We start from the raw sequence: 21,709 nt of genomic DNA, 5'->3' as shown, positions 1-21,709 counted from the left end.
CCGTCCCGTTCCGAATGATATTTCATTCCGTTTGAGAGGGGTGGTATAACCCTTTCATAATCCGGTCGATGGATAAAGTTTTGTCATGTAAACGCTCATTCCGATCACTGACTTTGGTTGGAATATCTAAACTCTTTTTGTGCACGCTCGCCCATTTGACGCAAGTGACGTTGACTCTTTTCCAGGAGAATTTGAATGGCTGCGCTTGTTATTAATGCCTTGACGTAGGCAGCGTAGCCCGTTTTTATATCAAGTGCTGACTCCGCCTACCTGGGCTAGTTTCGGCGTACGCCGGTGAAAATTACAAGTGGACCCAATCATTGCATGCAAAACTATATGTCTTTTTCTGACACTTTTGGAGTCATGTGTTCTGATAAAACTATTGTTTCATCAGAAAGAACAGCAGTAAAGCTATAACAGTGCCAAACGCCCGTTGCAGGTCCATCTTTTAAAAACGTAAGCCCATGTTAGAGTGCTGTATTTTCCGAATGTCAGAAACTTTTATTCTGATTACATACTGTGGAGCATGTAAACGCACACCATGCAATCCTGTTATTTAGCACTCATGTGAACACTTGCGGGGGAATCTTTTCATTCAGAATGAAAAAAATATGGCTCATGTAACCGCTGCAACTGACCCCCACCCCTGACCATCACAAATCACTCACCGGAGGTACCTGTTATGTTTCACATTATATTTTGAACTTGCTGACCTTACTTATGTGTTAGGACAGTGTTTACAAACAAATGCAGAGGCTGCCACTTTATATGGATAAGTTGATACTGATATACTGATAAGTATGTGCATATCAGTGTGTGGCATTCAGGCACACGTCTCTACCCCTGTATACATTTTTCCCCCAATGCCGCCATACAGTTCCTCTCTCCTATAGGAAAGCAGATAGAGGCACCACAGCTCAGAAATAGTGAATGCTGAGATTCAAACTTGGAAAGTGACGCTACTCACAGGCCCACAATACTGTGTCTCGCTTAGGTACATTCTCTCAAATAAACATTTGCCTTATGTCTAGTTAGGCTATTGACATTTTGTAGTCAAATTCTTTATTCTTTGTTGTCATACTACAGTGTGATTTTCACCTGTTATTCACCCTGTGCTTTTGTCACTCTGGGGCTTAGTTGTAGAAGATTCTTAGCATGGCTGTCTTCAGGTTTTTCTTTGTTGTTTCCTTCATTTGTTCTCCCATTGGACAAACCAGCCCCACATGCACCAGCCCTCCACTCCCTCCTCCTTTCCGTAATAATGTTAAGCACGAGTGCTGATTGAAAATAAGGCTCACTATGTGACTTTGTACTTGGGATGGATTTTTTTTCTCTCTTCCTTCACTTTTTGTTGAGAACTTGTTTGGCTACATACTTAAAATAGCTCTCTGACGTGTACAGTCCTGTTAAGGAATGTTACTGCGGCTGTCCAGAGTTCTCTGTGGCAGGAAGTTATGCAAACGTGCATTGCTGAGCGCAGAGCTGTGTGATTAGGGTCCTGAAGGACTCGGTTCTTCGGCTTTTTTTTTCCACAGTGCAGGCTGCCTAGTTACTGTATGTCCAACAAGGCCCCATTTTCCTCTCCCAGCCCATAGTGTTGTATAAATCCTCCTGCCCTCCTTCTGTTGAGTTGGGTGTATGACGAGTTTGGTATATTAGGTCTTTATGGTGAGAAGGATCTACTCAGTCCATCCATGTCTGTTGATATCAGCCTACTCTCTCCTTTTTTCCTCATTCTGGTCCTGTGAATGTCTAGGTTGCCTTCCTCCTTCCTGCCCGCCTTTCTTCTCCTCCCATTCTTCCTTTCTCCCTCCCTTCTGCCTTTCCTCCCTCCTTCCACCCATCCCTGAGGCGTTTGCTCGTTTTATGTCTCCTAGAGGGGGGGTGGGGGGGGTAGCCCTGACCTCCACTGTTCAGCAGGAGCAGCAGAGTTACTTAAGAGGATTCCTCGACTTGTCTGAGCTGCTGATTCACCATGTGTCATCATTGTTTTGCTCAGAGATGTAAAATGAAAATGTCTCATTATCTTACATACAATCACTCACGATCCAGGAATTACAGGATTCATGTTATGATAATGTGTGTTTACAGAGGTAATGTAGCGTATGTCGGGATACAAATGAATTAAAGTTATTTCCTTTTATGTTTTTATAGGCAGCTCGGCTGTAATATTAATCTCTGATGACTTTTGTAGAGTGACAGTGTAGCCTATAGGACAGTGTATAGATGACCTGTGGTAAAGTGTCACAGAAGATGTTCAGTTTCAACATCTCACTCATACTGTTCGCCCACACTAGCTAGAGGGAATGCACCATGTTATGTGGTCCAAGTGTTTGTGTGCCCGCCTTGTGTCAGCCATCCTGGATTAAGGAAGATTAGATTAAATCCTGCCGGTGGCACTTCTGCTCCTGCATAGCCTGAGGCAAACTAGCCCTTATGTTTACAGCTGGTGGATCCCCCATCCATTCTCTGTTGTATTCTGGCATTTCCAATTGTGGTGGCTGTCACATAATGTGAAATGTGCAGTCATGTGTAAAAATGTTTCCCCTCTTTTTGCTAGGCTTCATGATGCCATCATCCTTTGCACAGATTTGACAGTAATCAAAGAAAATGCTCCACAAATTATCTTGAAAGGGATACCAGAGAGGGTCAGGAACTGGTGAGGTGGGCGTAGCTTGTGCAGCTTCAGTTAGTCTTGCAGCAGTGCATTGTATAGCTGTACAATTGTTCTCACTCTAAGGTTATTAAGAGGCACCACCCTATTGCCTCGGTCATCAGAAAGCAATTTGCGTCTTCTGTTGTTTTTATTAGAAACATGTTCATGTTTTATATGAATTTGCTTCCTATGACAAACAGTACATACAAGGCTTGGTTTGAAGCTGGATTTAACAAACAAATGCCCTTTGAAATCCTCCAGTGGATCAGTTATTAATCAGTTTAACAAACTGCTAATGTTTACAGAGGCAATTAAGTCTGACCATTTGTTGTGATAAGATGAAACCCCCCTAGACATGAGTAATGCAATCCAGGCTGAGAATAGTCCACTTCTAGCTTTGCAAGATGGCTTGGAGTAGAGACTTCTGCACAGAGACCAATAGCTTGAAAGGACTTGGTTGCTTTTTAAATGTTGTCTGTGATGTTAAGTAGTACGGGGGAGTAGTACTGACTGACTGCAGCTTTATTGCTTGCCTCCTTGTTAAACCTTTCTCTTCTCCCCTCAGGATGGCTTGGATGCGTTGGTGTACGACCTTGACTTCCCTGCCCTGAGGAAAAACAAGAGCATTGACAACTTTTTGAATAGATGTAAGTAGTCCACATAATGCTTTTCCCCTTATGTCCTCCTTTAGTGTTGATCCGTCCATGTCTTTCACCTCCACCATTTGTATTTGCAGACCCCCACTACATATGGGTATAAGCCTAGGCTCAGAAAAGAAGGCTGTTTTTGGGTCACCGCCTCTATGCAGGCCCGGGCACAATTGTGTCTGCTGCTTAGTGTCCCCAACAAAGGGGCTTTCATAAATGGCTGGTGACCCACATGATGCCTATCATCATGGCTTCCCTTTTTCGCAGTGCCCTCAGACTTAGGAACCACCGTAGCTAAGGCAGAAGCGCAGAGGCGTTTTACAGTGAAAACGTCAGAAAACGAAGCAGAACTCTGAGGAGGTTTTTAGAAGTTTTAGGCAAACCATAAAATGTCATGCCAAGGCTGCTAGTGAGGCTAAATCTATTATTTTATCTAAATTGACCTACCTTGGTAAAAGTGCCCATTCTTTGCATTTGCATTCCTGCAAATGACAACATTTATTTTATTAAATTTGTGCTGAGTTCAGTTATGTCCATGGAGTGTATTTTTTTTTTGGTTTTAACGGGGCCTTTCAAACCATGTCAACAGTTCTAGGAAAACTGTAAAATTGTGTTGTTTCATATTTGAATCTTAGTCCAAGCTACTTTAAAGCCTCAGGCGAATGCTGTCATTAGGCATTTCTTCAATTAGTTTTGGTACAGTACTTTTTGTGTTCAGCAGCCAAGTGTTGGGAATTCATTGATGGACATGGACTAATGGACTAGCTGTCTTGTGAGAGAGTGGTCGCCAATGGCATGCATTGCCTGAAGGGCTCTGCACTCTGAATGCTTTACTCCATGCATTCTGCATTGCACCCTGATCACATCAGCTGATTCCTCTATGCAAGCCTGTGTCTATTGGATTAATTCCCCCTCACAAATCTTCTTGAAACCTTGAAATAAGATCCAAGTTTTACCGTTTCTAAAAATGTCTTCATAATCTGGCCCGTTGTGGTGGGATTTTTCAAGTAGGGATCATGATCTCTGGAACCTCTGCTCTAAGTGGAAATGACTCACTCTCAAATGTTCTTATTCTAATAGCCCAGGCCTTGGCTTTTATTTTTAGATCAATTGAACTTGGATGCCCCTGCACCCCCCCTTTTCCATGCATTCCCGTGCCAGTTGTGACCCATGTGAATTGAAAATTATCCCCCTAGTTCAACTATGACCAAATTTGGCTGAACAGTGAATACTATCTCCCCTAGGGAAGCCAGCATTGTTACATCAGGGAAAGGCCACTCTCAGTAAGCAACAAACTCTCCCTAAGCAGCGTCTCTGAGCTGTGCAGAGGCCAAGGGAGGTTTTCCTCTTCTGTCCTGTCCAACAGACTGGAGGCTCCTGATTGCATAAATCACCTCAGCCGTATCAGGACAATGCATAACATCCAAATTTGGTTAAATTTATGAAACAGGATAGCAATGAGCTGAGCTCCCCTATTTATTTTCTTAGACAACATAACAGTTTAACCATACTCTGTAAGCTCTTTCAGGCACCCTACACTGTGCAGTAACTCTGTAGTCACTGATTTCACCAGTGTTTTATATTCTTGGCTCTAATGGTCAAATGCTCAAAGCTGAGGACAAGACTCTTCTCATGAGATCACTGCAATGAGCTTGAGCTGCTGAGCACAGTTCCTTACCTAGCTCCTATTTTCTATTAATCTCCATCTTTACATCTTTTTTCCAGATAAGGATACCATTAGTAAAATACGGGATCTGCGTATGAAAGCAGAGGACTATGAGGTGGTTAAAGTTATTGGGAGGGGAGCATTTGGAGAGGTGCAATTGGTAAGATTGTCATTATATCTTGGTTCATTTTGTCTTGAATAACACTTATTGCCACAGTATCTATCTGTGCAGTGGTATTAGTGTTAATGGTAGTATTCGTAATAATGGTAGTGGTGGTAGTAGTAGTTTTGGTATTAGTAGTATTGATATTCGTAGCATTATTTGTATTAGTAGCATAATAAGCATTATTAGTTTCTTTTGTCTTTATTTTAGTTTAGAGTGCAACACAATATTAAATACAATTCATGTGTTCCTGTTGTTCCTGTTTTTCACAAAAGCACTGTTTCATGTTTTTCAGAAGGATTTGCATAAGTCTAACTAGATTCTCACCCCTTTCTCAGGTAAGACACAAAGCCACAAGGAAGGTGTATGCCATGAAGCTGCTGAGCAAGTTTGAGATGATCAAGAGGTCGGACTCTGCTTTCTTCTGGGAGGAGAGGGACATCATGGCTTTTGCTAACAGCGGCTGGGTAGTGCAGGTATGATTATAGTTGAGATCTTTAAAGTTTCCGACAGCATTATCAGCAGGTCTCAGACGTGGGCTGTGGACCACAGTGATAGTCCTGACAGTCGTTTGTAGCGGTTTGGCAAAAAAAATGCTTTTGTTTACTTTTGAATGGTATTTTTAGAAGCTAATCAAATTACTTCTCCCTCTTTTCCCTCCTGCAGCTCTTTTTCGCATTCCAGGATGACCGCTACCTCTACATGGTGATGGAATACATGCCCGGAGGGGACTTGGTTAACTTGATGAGCAACTACGATGTCCCAGAGAAGTGGGCCCGCTTTTACACAGCCGAGGTGGTGCTGGCACTGGACGGGATCCACTCCATGGGCTTCATCCACAGGTAAAAAACTATGCTTCTGCCGTCTCTCCGTCTCCTTGGTGTTTGTGGACTTTTGGATTCTGCTGCAGTCATGTACAGATGTGATTTTTCAGTTTTTTGAGGCATTCAACTCCCATTCATTTATAATGGAAGATTACTGTTTTCCTGTTCTAATCCCTAAGTGAGGCAGTTCTTACTTCTGCCTCGTACTTTTGAGTCCTGCTTTTAGCTAGCATTGACATTACTGTAGTGAGACTCACATTTGAAGGTTTTACATGTGCGTTGTGCTTCAGTTTCCTTGTGATATGTTTAGACTTGATGTATTAAGAGTATGTCACTCTTTTTGTCTCCTCAGGGACGTGAAGCCTGATAACATGTTGCTAGACAAAGCAGGCCACTTGAAGCTGGCAGACTTTGGGACCTGTATGAAAATGAACAAGGTATCACATTCGGTCTCCGGTGTCTCTCAACATAATGAATGTTCTCACACCACATAGATTATACTTTTATACCTTTTATTTAAAAGATAAAAACTCAAATGGTTTTGCTGATGTGTGTGAAACATATCTTAGACTGTATTCCACCCATGGCCGTGCATTTTTTTAAGGAATGAATTATGACAGTATTGAAACTGGGAGTTAATTCTGTGGTTTTTCCCCCTTCAGGATGGTATGGTACGATGTGACACAGCAGTGGGAACTCCAGACTACATTTCGCCTGAGGTACTAAAATCCCAAGGAGGAGACGGATATTATGGCAGAGAGTGTGACTGGTGGTCAGTGGGAGTCTTCCTGTACGAAATGCTTGTTGGTGAGTTTTATGATTGAAGGTTTTCCTGCAACAGCCAACTGGGTTAGGTCCATTTTGCCATATATATTAAAAATACAATGTTTATCTTCACATAAATCATGTTCATAACAAAAACCCTGGATCAATTTTCCCTTTTATAATATCCCAAAATGCTTTTCAGATTTTGCACTTTTTGGTTGTGCACATTCAATTATAAAGAATGGTTGTATAATGTTGTTGCTCCAAAATGGTACCTATACAGTTCTGTGTTTCATAGTGGCCATTTGACCTCTGCAATGGACATTCCAGCTCTCTTGTATAGTTGTGTTTATGTTGAGTGCGTATGTTTCCCTGGGTTTGTCTACAATTGTTTTCTTATGGGCAGTTACTGTGGACATAGCAGTAACTCATGGCTCTTGTTTGTCTTGCGTTGCGTACAGGCGATACTCCTTTCTATGCAGACTCGCTGGTGGGGACGTACAGCAAAATCATGAACCACAAGAACGCCCTGACCTTCCCCGACGACAGCGACATCTCCAAGGATGCCAAGAATCTCATCTGTGCTTTCCTGACTGACAGGTTAGATAGTGGCAGAAAGAGCACTGGATCATGAAGTGGGTCCTTATCTTAAGAGCCTCTCCTTGTTCTGGCACTGATTGTTGTCTGGCACAAATGTCTCTCTGTGGAGGCAATCATGGTAGAAATATGATTGAGAAATACCATAGAGAATATGCCACTCCACATTGAGATATTTATGGAAGAACGAGCATGTGTTATCAAAGCCATACACAGAGAATTTCTGATATTATTTATGACCAAACTATATAGCCTTCATACTCTTTCTTAATCCCACACAGGGAGGTACGACTTGGCCGGAATGGTGTAGATGAGATCAAGAGGCATCCGTTCTTCAAGAATGACCAGTGGGCATGGGAGAACATCAGAGAAAGTAAGAACATCTTTTTAAATTTTTACCTTTTAGCACCTCCCTTTTCACTTGGCAGAGTTTGCTTCACTGGTGCTGCAAATGGCCAAACATCATGTTTTCCATTTGACCTACTACAGACAGTTGCAGGAAATTCTTGAAAAAGAGCCATTCATTCAATATCCTTTACAAGACTAAACGTGATTCCTGGTAAGAGTAATAATTGGCAGCCGAGCGCATTTGAGGCCAAGAATGGGGAAGTACTCCACTGTAAATGTTAATGCGCTGGGGTTAACACTGGAGCAGAGTGAGATTAGAAATCGAAGGGTAAATCCAGTGGCTGTAGTCAGTTCTTTAGTGGGTTTATATTAAATACTTTACTAGGCTGCAGTCAGCACTTTGGTGTTGGCCACCTCTGCCATTCCACTGGCTGTCCAGCTCCGCTAGCTGGCTGGTTTCCCTTGTTTTAAAGAGGGGTTTCAAAAGAGATCCGTGATCCAGAAAACTCTGTGTAACCCTTGCAGATTACAGAGCAACTGACTGAAACACTGATCTTTGCAGTTTCTAAGTCTCTTATCTTCCTCCCAGGTAATCTACCTCAAAATCTAGTTTATTTAAAATCTAGTGTAATTTATTGAAAATAATTAGGCGGAAGAGAAAAATCAAAATCAAGGCAACATGGGATGAAGCGGCTGTTAGCTATAACTGGGCTCAATGGACATTCCAACTATGACCAACATTTTCACTCAGTTTATTTGTATTTGTGTGTATGCAACAGACCTTTACAGTCTCTGTAGGGAGAATGTATTGTACATGTGTTTCTTGCAGTCTCATTGTTGACAAATGTTCATTCTCAGAGGAAAATGCAAGTGATTTAGCAATAAAGTTTTTGCTATCCTTTAGTGCTGCAACTAATGATTATTATGTCATTTATTAATCTGCTGAAGACAAATCAATTAATTTAAATTACTAATTTATAATAAAAAAGTTTGCAATTGAACATTTCAAAGTTTATCATTGAGTTTCATGTGGAATATGTATATGTACTGCTTGGGTCCAGACCCAAATAAGATACCACATTAAGGCTATCAGTAGCTACATTTATGTTAGATTTCAGTGCACATCACACAGCATATGAGGGATTTTTTCTGATCAGCTGTTTGTGCACCGTCGTTACTGCAGTGGTGTTCAGTTGCAATTTTGAACAAAGCACCATATTATTGAGTTTCCAGTATTCCCATTATTTCGAAGGCCTGGGGTTGGAGATTTTTCAAAACAAAACGACACATTGATTATGAATATGCAAAACTGACAAATTTACATAGCAATAGATGGCACTTGACACATTGTTGCAGCCCTACTATTCTTGTGTCTTCATTAATCTTTTATCTGCTTGTGCCATGTTAAGCGGCTGCCCCGGTAGTGCCTGAGCTGAGCAGTGACATTGACACCAGTAACTTTGATGACATTGAGGAGGATCGGGGAGAGGAGGAGACCTTTCCCATACCAAAGGCCTTTGTGGGCAACCAGCTCCCCTTTGTAGGCTTCACCTACTACAGCAATCACCAGTAAGTCTGCCATACTCGCTATTGTCAACACACTGTGTTCAGTATTCACTTACAGTATCATCAGTATGATTCCATATACCACGGCAATCTGGAATGTCATCAATGCTGTAATCATAGTGGTTATGGAGGTTAACAGCAATGAACATAATGTAGAAATGGAGGATTTCTTTACATAGTGCCATATATCTATAGCATTATGTATCAGTCAGTCAATATTTCAAAACTCAGATGAATTAATCTTCAAATACATAACTATTTTGTAAGCAAAGATGACTCTTTGCTTCAAACCCATAATGTGCATTATTTTCATGTCAATTTGTCAAAGTAAACATCTGCTTTGTTTTGTTTTTAATCGTGGACATTTCATTTTGGAACAAAACTCCTCAAATAGGCCTATACTAACACTGCCGTTTGCCTTTAAATTTGTTCTGTTACATTTGAGATGTGGTGGAACTTGTTAGTTTCCGCAGTGAGGAGTTTCTATTTTAATTGATGTGTTTAGATACCTGTGATAAAGCACTTGTCTTCTGTCTCCAGGCTTCTGCGCTGCTCCTCCACAAAGACCAGTGACAAACGCAGCAGCTCCACCAAGGAGGACAAGAGCCATGTGAGTAGAAAGACTACGATTTAAAAAGCAAAAACAAGTCTTATACATTTAGAATATGCACCACTTTTCTACACCAATCTAATCTTGCGAATTTCTTTTTTTTTTAACGTAGATATGTGTTTTCTGAATATAAGGCTCTTTTTCTATTGTGTGTGTTTGTATTCAGCTGGAGAACCTGCAGAAAAGGATCTACCAGCTGGAGGAGCAGCTCCACAGTGAGATGCAGCTGAAGGATGAAATGGAGCAGAAATGCAGGTCAGCTACTTATTAAATCCAAATAAAGACATGGTACAAAATGCTTTGGTCTAATTGCATGCAAATATGTACATGGCCTTTTTTAAATTCAACTTGAACTTGTTATTGCAAGAAATGTTCAGTATATAAAAGTATTTTTTTCCCAACTCTGTTCTCCCCAGGACCTCAAGCACCAAGATTGACAAGATCATGAAAGAATTGGACGAAGAGGTTAGATCTTTTTCCTCTGCACTTACATTTTATTGACAAATTATGAATTAAAGATGCAGGGCTTAAAGACCTCCGGCCATCAACGTAGATATTACAAATCTGTGCGCATGGTGTACTAATCCGTGGGCACGGTTTAGGAGTAAATTGTAAGAAAACCGTGCCCACTGATTTCCGCATCTTTTTTTTATGTACCAGGTGACCCCTGGGGGGCTCCATAGTTATCCTTATAGCACTAGGTTTATAGATTAATAATGCTGTGTGTTGAATATTCATTCATTCAGCACAGAAATGTGTCAATTGTTTTCGTTGTTCTTGTTATTGGACTAGTTTTATAGATAAATAAATGGTGCGATGGTGCAGTGTGCTGACTACCCCCCCCCCCCAATTCAGTCAAGAACATTTCAGGCTCAGAATGTTTTTTTGCTTTAAGCCCTGAAGATGTATTCTGCTTAGATTATACTTAGTTGCATAGAATGTAACTTGCGTTACACTTACAGCGCACATGTTTTGGTAACATTTAATGTGCTCAAATTGATTAGCATTTTAAAACATCGGCTGGATTTAGAGATTGGTTTGCTCCTGTCACATCATGGCTGCTGTGTTGCTCCATGCTACAGGCAAACATGAGGAAGAGTGTAGAGGCCAGCATGTCTTCGCTGGAGAAGGACAAGATCATGCTGCAGCACAGATCCACGGAGTACCAAAGAAAAGCTGACCAGGAGGCAGAGAAGAGACGCAATTTGGAGAATGAGGGTGAGTATGGTGGTGCTGACATGTGATTCAAACACTTTGCAATTAAAGTATAATTGGAGAGTGATGGGGTAGTTTTGTTGCATGCTAACTCCCCCTTCCTCTCAGAATCATTTGATCTGGACAAATGGATTACTTGGTAGCCTGGCATGACCTTCCATCTTGCTCACTGCTAACTACAGTTCTGGCTCACTGTTAAACCATGCATACCGTATTTCCTCTAATATTGGCCCGGGCCTTTATTTACCTCAACTGCAGAGGGTACCAGGCCTTTATTGGAAGCAGGCTTATATTAGAGACAGGCCTTTTATTTCTAATTCCCTCTGTTTAATAAGTATATTTGCTCATATTTTAGTACGAAGCCTCCTTGTTTTCTGATCTGCTTCTGTTGGGGTATGTTAGGTAGCCGTTTTTTTGTTACTGCAATGCATTACGATAATTACGGTAATCGACAACGGCATGCTCCAGAGACTTCCGCCGGCCAAGCCATCTTGTGGCACTTGTACGTTACTACAAACTACAGTTACATTTATAACAGGCACCAGGAGTTTACCGGTATCCACCGTTGTTTGCATGTAAGCTGAAGCTAACTGAAGCTAAAGTAGAATCTATACAATTATATCATATCGCCGTTTATTTCGATGCATATGTGCAAGCTCAGTCCACCTGACAGCCCTCTGTTCTGTCGGCGGAGAGAGAGACAAGCATGGAGGTTTCGGTGCGCCGAGGGCTTACTGCCGACGCTTCCCGGAGTTTCCCGGGGGGCACGTTCCGGCCAGTGCCGATAGCTGGGCGCCGATTTGTTCCCGGTGATCCGGCCGAGATTTCGGCGGGGGTCCCGACGCCGATGTGTCACTGGGTGTCCCCGATGGGTACGGGCCGTGGGCGCGGTGGAGAGGACAGCGGCGGAGAGAGGAGACGGACACGGTCCAGCCCTATACTAGGTTTTGACCTAGTCTTGTTTCCTTTGTTTTTCCCCCCGGCCTGTATTTGGGGCCGGCCTTAATTTGTTCGTGTTGCCCCGGCCATTATTGGAGACCCGGCTTTTAATTGACTACCGGCCACTATTAGAGGAAATATGGTATGCCCTCACTGACATACCCATTGACTTGCAACAGAGGACAGCACTAAGTGGATTGATGAGCATTAAGCTGTTAGAGTCTGAGATTGGATATGTTGTGCACACACATTTGCATACAAAACAGAAACAACATAAGGGATTTTAGATTTATTATTTATTATTAATATTTATTATTATAGATTTTAGAACTTTTTAGGTGGAATTTTTATAAAATAGTGTTGTTTGGGTGTGACAAAGAGGAGCTAAAATGAGGCCCTATCTAATACATTTCCTGTCTGATTATTTCTAGTGTCAACTTTGAAGGAGCAGCTTGAGGATATGAGGAAGATCAACCAAAACTCTCAGGCCTCAAACGACAAGATTGTCCAGCTGCAGAATCAGGTATGCAGTGCACAGGCACACAGACGCACACACATGCATACACAGTCTGCAGACTGTGTATGCAGACTGTGTATGCACACACATGCATACACAGTCTGCATTAATGGAGATTTAATGACTATCTTACCACAACTTAGAATATCTGCTGGAATGTGGGGATGGGGTTTGTAATTGAGTTCTGTCTTAATGCATTATTTGGCTCAGGGTAGGAAAGGTTAAAGGTGAAGCATAGTGCATGCGAGGCATATTGTATTGTGCTTAGATGACACGTGACTGCAGGATAGCAGAATGAAAGGGCAAGAAAACCATCTCCAAATGAGGCCAACCTGTCACGTTCTTGAAGCGATTTATAACTTTGGTTGAGCATTTTCACATCTTGGCTAACATACATCTATGAGTTAATGAATGGTAAACCTCTGGAATCAGCTGCTTAAGGAATTCATAATCACTAGTCAGCTTTTTCCCCCCTGCCGCCATTATTGCTAAATGCAAACAGGAAAAATTACTTGCATTTTATTTGTAACACTACAGTGTTTCCTACAGGTTGTCAGTTTACTTCGGCAGCGTCAGGAGGAGGGATTATCTTCATTTCATTTAGCAAGCCCACTAACTGAGGCTACGTTTCAGCTCTTCATTCAGTTTGTGTTGGCACAGACAAACCACCACTCAAAGGAACACAGATGTGTTGTGTCATAGGTGCAATGAATTATGGTCATTGTAGTTCACTAACAAGCTGTTGGTGCTTGGCAGCTTTAAATCTTGATTATTTGAAAACTACATCGGCGAAAACTACATCGGCGAAAACCACCGGCTTCATGCAACACAGCATCCTAAATGAATCCAAATCAAAAAATTACTTAGAGGTGGCTGAATGAACTCAAAAAGTGGTATGCTTGCTAAAAAGTCATTTTTAGATATTGTTCTAAGGTAAAACAAAGTTTCTGTTACACAAATTAAAACGCATGATAACCTCACATAAACTCTTGCTTATGTGAACATGTCTTACTTTTCATTCCCAGTATGGTTTTGATGCCGTTGTTTGCCTATTAGGTAAATAATCGTTGCCTAATAGGAAAGATTAGAAGCACATGAATATTATTGTGCTTCATTCTTACCATCAGACTTTCATTGTGTATTGATAAGTAAAAATAGAACAACAAACATTGTTCAATGCTGTCGTGGCCCAGCAGGAAAACGCATTGAACGTCATTTTCCCCAATGGCCCCCTCTCTCTTAATTGACAGCTGGAGGAGGCCAATGACCTGCTGCGGGCGGAGTCGGACACAGCGGCGCGACTGAGGAAGAGCCACACAGAGATGGCCAAGTCGATGAGCCAATTGGAGAGTCTGAACCGCGAGCTGCAGGAGAAGAGCCGTGCAGCAGATGGAGAGAAGGCCCAGCTGGAGAAGGAGCTCCTGCTGATTCAGAGCACGCTGGACTCCGAGAGGAGGAACTACAGCCAGGGCTCCGAGGAGATCAGAGAGCTGCAAGGTATCACATGACACTGACGTGCAACACTGGGCTTCGTGTCTGTCTTTAAATGCAGGGGTTCTGCAAGGACTCACTGGACCCAAGTTTCAGAAACATTGCTGAAATCCATGGCCAAATCACTGTTTGCACAGAATTTTTGACAAAGTGATTCAGTAAAAAAAATGATTTGGGAGGGGATGCTGAACACAGCCAGAAACTCACAACCCACAAGGAGGATTTTAAATATGTGAAACCCTCTCAGTGTGGTTCCGATTCTTGCAACAAGACTAGTAATCTCACTCTCTTTTAAGCAGTCGTGAAACAGCTGCAGAAATTCCACCCCCAGTAATATCAACCATTGCCATTTATCACTTACCCACTGATCTGAGACATGCCCAGGCACTGACAACGCCCAGAGCAGGCAAATCAGCCTCTGATTAATCTGTCAGCCAACTATCTTTTATTGGGAACAAGCCTTTGAAAGTCATCACAGGAGATGGTGGAGGAGGAGGGAATGTGGTGCTCTGCATTGAAGTAATTTTATAAAAGTCAGATTGATCTCTAGTGTTAATGAAACAGTTTTCTTGAGGCGGAAGCTATGCACATTGCAAACTATGAATTCTGTGCATGGCCGTAGCAAAATGGGGTCTGCAATAATAGATACCAGCTTAATATGATAAACACTGTGATAGTGACTGTTTGTCTTTGTCTCTCGTTCTCAGCGAGGATGGCAGGGCTGCAAGAGGACAACAAGAACTCGAAGCTCAGCCTGTCCAAAGTGGAGACAGAACGCAAACAGGCCCAGGAGAGGAGCAACAACCTGGAGAAGGTATAGAGTCGATACGAGCAGACATCTTTATTCACCAAGTACAAAGCATTTGACATGCCCTTGGCATTACAGACATCACATGATGCACAAGATGCATTAGACAGCACCTCGCATAACGTGCAAGAAGGACAGGTGGACAGGCACAAGTATGAGATGTGTAACTATTTATTAGGTGCTTGTGTGTTCGTTCATTTGTGCGTTTGTGCGTAATGCGTTTTGCAATGTGCAGTACTTAAGGGAATTACGGTACTCCCAGGCACCTAATAACTGTTCGTAGGATGCAGTGATTCAGAAATCTAGTGCAAGATTCACTGACAGTCAAGAATTTAAGGTAGTGGTGCTTGAGTGGTACTAGTGGTGGGAAGACTGATTCTATTAACTAACTTTTCCAGGCTGTCCGATGGTGGTGAATCAATTCAGAACTGGTTCATTTGATTCACTTGCTATTGTCTCCATTCAACTGTCTCATGTGAAAACTGGAAACGGGTTAAATGCTCACTGACCGATATACAGAATTGATTCATTAAGTGAACCGCTAACCCACTGAAGGAAGGAATGACTCACATTTGTTCCGTGTCCTTAGACCAAAAGGTGGCACTGCTTATGCAGCAGAATCAATGGTTTGTTCAATCCCATACAGAAAGTGAGCTGCTAACTCATACACTGGCAACAGAACCACTGAACCAGTCACTCTGTACTGTTTCTTTCACTCAGTCCGAGACAGTATTAGCAACTGAACTGCTAAATGAACTGAACGAATTGTACAGTTGTGCTTGTGCCATGAAGTAGTAAGTTGTTTGGGTGTCACGTAGAGACGAATGAATGGAATGAAGTTTGAAAATTTGCGAGTTTGTTGCAACTGTGGTTGATTACGCCCATTTTGGAGAGTAGTCAGCCAGCATTTAAGTCATTGCCAAGGTAGGCAAATAAAAATTGTCCTGAACGCTTGTTTTATGTTTACATGGATTTCGGCTTGCTTAGAACTGTACGGAGAGCAGTGCAACTACAGACACTGAACCGATTTTAGTTTTTTGGTTCAGTAATACATATTGCATGGTAGAATGTTCAAGTTGGAGTTGGGAGTGATGATTTGAACTGAACAATACTACCTTAAACATCCAATAGTCTAGGGTCAGCCTTTGTAACGTAAGTGGCAATTTGGTAATAGATGGTTGTCAAGTTGCTGATGCCGAATGTCAATAATGTTGCCAGTTCAATTATATAGTTAGGTTGTAACATTATCACCTATGCTCTCTCTATAATTGCATAAACAATGGCAGATCCAGTGTCTTTTGAAGATTTTTTTTTTTTTCTTTGTGGGGCGTAATTTTGGTTTTGTGACCCAGGTTTGCTCCCGGCCTGTTCCAGGATCAGTTCCAGCAGCTGTTGACGTTTAAGAATGGCTCTTATTTTGGCTATTTATAATCAGATATATTGACAATTGTGCTGTAATTGCAGTCCTAATTATTATTTTGGGGGGTCACATGATGAATTTTGATTCTATTGACATTTTTCTAACTGTGGAGGCAATTTTCAAGCAGTAGGCAGGGCACCTGAATGAATGTAAAGACTGCAGACCCTCTTGTTGATTGTTGATTGTTACCCTCACCACAGGAGAAGAATAACTTGGAGATAGACCTGAACTACAAGCTGAAGACGCTGCAGCAGCGTCTGGAGCAGGAGCAGACTGAGCACAGGGTGACGCGGGCGCAGCTCACCGACAAATATGAGTCCATTGAGGAGGCAAAGTCAGCTGCCATGCATGGTATGCCAGTCCCATGTCAGAGCACGCCCAAGTCTGCCGTCTTTTTCGATACACTTTTCTTTTTTTTCTTTTTTTTACTTTCTCCCTTTGCCTTTTTTTCCACGCACCCCACTTTGTCTTGCTATTTCTTTCTGTCTCTTGATTTTTAGTACCTCTCCATCCCTCTTTTATCTGTCTTACCTCTTCACCCTCTTCATCCTCCCCTTTGCTCCCTCCCTCTCTTTCCTCCACCTACACCTCTGACACCAGAACCATCTGATCAGACTCGCGCCCAGGGGGCGTTTGGGTAGGAGGAATTCAGGGAGTGCACTCCACGTGGCATGTCAGGACTTTGCCTCACTGCATATTAAAAGCTGGACTCTAACCCAATTTTTTTTTTTTTTTATACAAACATCTAAACCAGACAAGTGTAGACTCAACCGCAGTTTAGTAGTTTTGTACACATTGTTCAGTTTGATATAATTTTCTCTGCTCTTTTAACTTATATACACCTCCTACATTGTCAAGAAATTCCTCTTCAGCACTATCCTTGTGAAAAGGTTTTTGGATTGTTAAGAGATGTGTTACTTCTGAGTACCAAATGGCTAGTACAGTCTTGTATGAGCTGTTCAGTTTGCTTAATATTCAGTCATTTCACAGTAGAGTAAGGAACTGACTCTTACTTTGATCCTGCCCCACCCCAGCTGTGCAGCAGAAGGTGTCAGAGGAGAATGGGGCGAGGATGCGAGCGGAGAGCCGGGTGGTGGAGGTGGAGAAGCAGTGCTCAATGCTGGAGTTTGACCTCAAGCAGTCTGTGCAGAAGATGGAGCAGCTGATGAAGCAGAAGGAAAGGCTGGAAGATGAGGTAAAGAAAACATCTTGCATACCCTTCCCGTCTTGAGTGTTGATGTTGCCACGACATTTACCTAGAATCTTACACTTCTTAAAACCTCTGTTACTTTTGTCCTGCCAGTCTTGCAAACATCCAGCTAAATCCTCCCTTTCCCTTTCCAGGTGAAGGCTCTGCGGATGCAGTTGGAACAGGAGTCCAGCAAGCGCATCCTGGCTCAGAACGACTTGAAGAGCCGCACCCAGGAGGCCGACCGTCTGAGGGGTTCGGAGAAGCAGCTCAAACAGGAGATCAACACAGCACTAGAGAGCAAACGCTCGCTGGAGTTCCAGCTGGCACAACTGACTAAGTGAGAATCACCTGCAGAAGTACTGCTGTGTTGTAATTTCTGTCCAGCGTTGTTTTACCCCTGCTCCTTCCTTAAAAAAAAAACATCTTCTCAGTGGTTGGAATTTGTTTTTTTTTAATCACCTATAATAGTAAAATGAATTTATTTTTATCTTCATGTAATGTTACATAAGTGGCCCATCCTACACTCACATTACATGAGACATTATAAACACAGACATGCTCAGCAGGACGGGAAATCCTGAATTACACAGAGAGGAAGAGGAAAGCCCAGACAGATCTTTGTCTTTCCATGTCCCCTAGAATAAACCCTCACTACCTTTGTTTGTGGGGGTAGGATAACTTGATTTTTGTTTTATACGAAGTTGCCTTATCAACTGAACTATATTAATTTGAAAACCATCATGAAGCATGTTATTCTAATCCTGAGACATGGTACAAAACAAAGTCATGGGACATAAACAATATGGATCCTTTAAATTGGTGTGCTTGTGCCCTATTAGATTGTCAGTGCCCTAAAAGGTTACTTAGGCCATTATCCCAATTTATATTTGACTCTTCAAAGTAGAAAGAGTTTTCTCTTACTGCTGCACCAGTCAGTAATGCTCTTTGGAAGTCAAGGCGTGAATGGCCCTACAATTGCCTGCTATTCTCAAATAAGAGCTATTACGCCAGCTTAGAGGGTGACTGCCAAAACTGTTCTCCGACAATGTTTACACCACAGGATTAGGATTTACCCAGAGTCCAACCCCCTCCACCCTGCTAATGCTAATCCCCCGGCTAGCTCTGCAGGGAGCGCTGCTGGTGCTGGTTCCATTTCAATGCAGGACCTCAGTTAGATGCAAGGTCTATTTGCCTTGCTAAGAGTTTTGATTTGAAACTTGCTTTTGTTATTAAAGATGAATGGAGCAAAAATGAGGGATTAGTAAAAGCTGGCTCGCTAGATACATGGATTTAACGATGAAAAGAAAATTAAGTACTTAATGTCTGTGGTTTGGTTGTTACCAGGCAATACAGGGGCAACGAAGGACAGATGAGGGAACTTCAGGACCAGCTTGAGGCCGAACAGTATTTCTCTGTAAGTATATGTTTGTTACCTTACCGCCCACTTCCCCAATATCTCTTCCCTCCCTGTTGAGTGTGAAAGCCACCTGCTAAAGTGTCTGTCTCTCCTCCTTCAGACGCTTTACAAAACTCAGGTCAAGGAACTGAAGGAGGAGATTGAGGAAAGGAACCGGCAGGTACAAGAAGCTCATAAAAAGGTGCAGGAGTTGCACAGTGAAAGGTAAGAGATGGGAGACTAAACGCTATTCACTCACAGTGCAGCCTTGCAGATACCCATCACTCAGAGATTTAACCATGTAAATATTGACGTATCACTGGCTAAAATGTGTTCAATTTGCCAATGTTTTTATTTTTATTTTTTTAATAGTTTTTGTGTTTTATGTGTTTTTATTAGTGTTTAAACCACCAAAAAGTGTCTGAAAAGCTAATCTCACTCACTGGACAATAAAGTTTGAATTAAATTGAAATTGAATTGCTCTCTGGCAAAAGAAGAGGTGACCGGGCTGCAGGTATAATGTCAGGATTTTATTAAACCAATTTTTTTTGTGTGTGGAACAAAGGGACTCCCTGTCCGCCCAGCTGGATCTGACAGTGACCAAGGCCGAGTCAGAGCAGCTTGCCAGGGCGCTTCAGGAGGAGCAGTACTTTGAGCTCAGCCAGGAGAACAAGAAGGCCACAGCTAGACACAAGCAGGAGGTCGGGGAAAAGGAGGCTACTATTGCACGGGTGAGCACCACTTAAAAAAGCCTTCGCTGTCTCTCCACATTGACACTTCACACATTTGATCTGGTAGGTTTTTGTCTCAGCTGTGATGGGTAGAAAACGTGATAATATTCTCTTTTCTCTGCAGCTTGAGGAATCCAATAAAACGCTGACCAAAGATGTGGAGAACCTCAGCAAAGAGAAAGCTGAGATAGATGAGAAACTTCATACTCAGGAGGAAGGTACGGTCTCGTGATCTCTTGGTTGACCGTTATGTCTCCCTGTATATATTTCAGTTACATTGTTGTACAAGCTGAGTCTCTTTCCCTTACAGAGTATGTAGCTCAGAAAGAAGAGATTGCAAACACAATCAAGGCCAACTATGAGAAAAGCCTCAACACAGAGCGCACACTGAAGACTCAGGTAAAGATGCACCTTCTTAGTCAGAATTATTCTCTGTTTTGAAACTCTGTGAAAACCCTAATACTCCACCTACTGAACAACTGGAAAATCACAAGTGGAGAATCACTGTGGCTGATGCTCTCCAACTGTGTATCTACCTCAATCTGTCAGGCGGTGAACAAGCTGGCAGAGATCATGAACCGCAAGGACATGAAGCTGGACCAGAAGAAGAAGGGCAGTACTGCTGACCTGCGCAAGAAGGAGAAGGAGAACCGCAAGCTGCAGCTGGAACTAAACCAGGAGAAGGACAAGTTTAACCACATGGCCATCAAGTACCAGAAGGAGTTAAGCGAGATGCAGGCGGTGAGTGACAGAAACTGTGGCACATCATTGCTCAGGTTCCAGATTACTGGGTTACTGAGTTAAGGCTACAGACTAATTTTTGGCACTGCTGGTACCCACAGTTGGCACCATCACATAATTTGGCAGCACCAATATTTCTGTCCAAAGACGCATGCATGCATACCTCCCAATAAAGCTCCAAAACTATTCATAGCATAACCTACAACATAAACACATGAACAAGTCAATCTACCCATCATCAAATGTTCTGAAATATTTCAGTGCAACTTGAAATTATAGGCTGCTTAAGGTTGACTGAAATGATGTTGCACACTTCACAGTTCAAAGCAAAACCTCTGCAAATCAACTGGGCTGTTGTGCCTTTTTTTAATATTCCTAAACCAAATCATCACCAAAATAGATAGGCTAATTACTTGCCTGCTGTATGTCTGACCAGCAGGTAAATTCATTACCTCATTACAAGCAGGACAGACGCTGCACAGACTGTTGTTTGAGCCACACAAATATGAAACACATTCTGCCTTTTTGGTATGTATAGACTAATTAAATTGGTTTATTTAGGAGACGTCTGAAGTTTTAATTCTAATGTAGCATATAAAAGCTTATACTGTTATGTGTGGTCAAGCTTATTTGCATTCATCAGGCAACAGCTGGGAGGAAAGAACATTTGCCTGCTCGTTGTAAAACTGGTTGTGAGTTACAGGGTGAGTGACAGGAGGTTATCAAAGCTGTAATCTTGCATAGTCACATCTCTGGTTCTCAGGTGAGAGAGAGAGAGAATGCATGTAGTGCAGTAGAGTATCTGTACATTAAAATCAGAAGTGTGTTCTTTCATAGCTGAAGAAAAGACAATGTTTTCGTTTTTTTCATTGTAAAAACTATGAATCAAACTTTCACAGACTTATTTCATTTTGCTACAAGCACTGGTGCATCCAAAGAAAGGTTTAGTGGCACAACACAGGAAGAGGGAAAGAGACAGAAAGATCATAAATACTTTCTGCCCCAAGTTAGATGCAAAAGTAAAGCCTCATACTGATGGTAGACCAAGCAATTATATGGAATAAAGAGAAAACTTCTTGATTTCCCTAGTAGATGCAGCCCCTTAACATCTCAGTGGACAAGAGCCCAGTATAATCATCTAGAGTTTTCCTTGTGTTTAAACCCAATTCTGCTCTGGGCTTTCCCACCAATAGCAACTGGCAGAGGAGTGCACGTACCGCAACGAGCTGCAGATGCAGCTGGACAGCAAGGAGAGCGATATCGAGCAGCTCCGGGAGAAACTGAACGACCTGCAACTGCGCATGGACAACTCCAGTGTCACCAGCTTGCAGACGGACGAGACAGACAGCAACATCGCAGGTAGGGTCACCTACCACCTGCTGCTGTTATCATGCAGGGCAGCCATTTCTGTGGAAAC

General features: G+C 42.3%; 1 protein-coding gene across 3 annotated transcripts in view; it reads left to right on the top strand.

Annotated features, from left to right (window-relative positions):
• rock1 (Rho-associated, coiled-coil containing protein kinase 1) overlaps positions 1-21,709 on the top strand; it is a 36,207-nt gene that overhangs the window by 7,238 nt on the left and 7,260 nt on the right. For all 3 annotated transcript variants that reach the window (XM_071910841.2, XM_071910839.2, XM_071910838.2), the window contains exons 2-27: positions 3,222-3,303; positions 5,029-5,129; positions 5,471-5,608; positions 5,799-5,974; positions 6,309-6,393; positions 6,619-6,763; positions 7,183-7,321; positions 7,600-7,691; positions 9,076-9,235; positions 9,773-9,842; positions 10,009-10,097; positions 10,259-10,307; positions 10,925-11,060; positions 12,428-12,519; positions 13,764-14,010; positions 14,712-14,818; positions 16,433-16,583; positions 17,267-17,427; positions 17,577-17,761; positions 18,769-18,838; positions 18,942-19,045; positions 19,386-19,551; positions 19,676-19,769; positions 19,862-19,950; positions 20,101-20,292; positions 21,486-21,651. In XM_071910841.2, coding sequence (XP_071766942.1) covers positions 3,222-3,303; positions 5,029-5,129; positions 5,471-5,608; positions 5,799-5,974; positions 6,309-6,393; positions 6,619-6,763; positions 7,183-7,321; positions 7,600-7,691; positions 9,076-9,235; positions 9,773-9,842; positions 10,009-10,097; positions 10,259-10,307; positions 10,925-11,060; positions 12,428-12,519; positions 13,764-14,010; positions 14,712-14,818; positions 16,433-16,583; positions 17,267-17,427; positions 17,577-17,761; positions 18,769-18,838; positions 18,942-19,045; positions 19,386-19,551; positions 19,676-19,769; positions 19,862-19,950; positions 20,101-20,292; positions 21,486-21,651 — 3,286 coding nt within the window. The remainder of the gene's footprint in view (positions 1-3,221; positions 3,304-5,028; positions 5,130-5,470; positions 5,609-5,798; positions 5,975-6,308; positions 6,394-6,618; positions 6,764-7,182; positions 7,322-7,599; positions 7,692-9,075; positions 9,236-9,772; positions 9,843-10,008; positions 10,098-10,258; positions 10,308-10,924; positions 11,061-12,427; positions 12,520-13,763; positions 14,011-14,711; positions 14,819-16,432; positions 16,584-17,266; positions 17,428-17,576; positions 17,762-18,768; positions 18,839-18,941; positions 19,046-19,385; positions 19,552-19,675; positions 19,770-19,861; positions 19,951-20,100; positions 20,293-21,485; positions 21,652-21,709) is intronic.

This window comes from Centroberyx gerrardi, chromosome 13 (assembly GCF_048128805.1).
Source record: "Centroberyx gerrardi isolate f3 chromosome 13, fCenGer3.hap1.cur.20231027, whole genome shotgun sequence".
In the NCBI taxonomy this organism is placed as follows: domain Eukaryota; kingdom Metazoa; phylum Chordata; class Actinopteri; order Beryciformes; family Berycidae; genus Centroberyx; species Centroberyx gerrardi.
The sequence above is the reverse complement of the archived record's forward strand: the minus strand, read 5'-3'. Positions and strand labels throughout refer to the sequence as shown.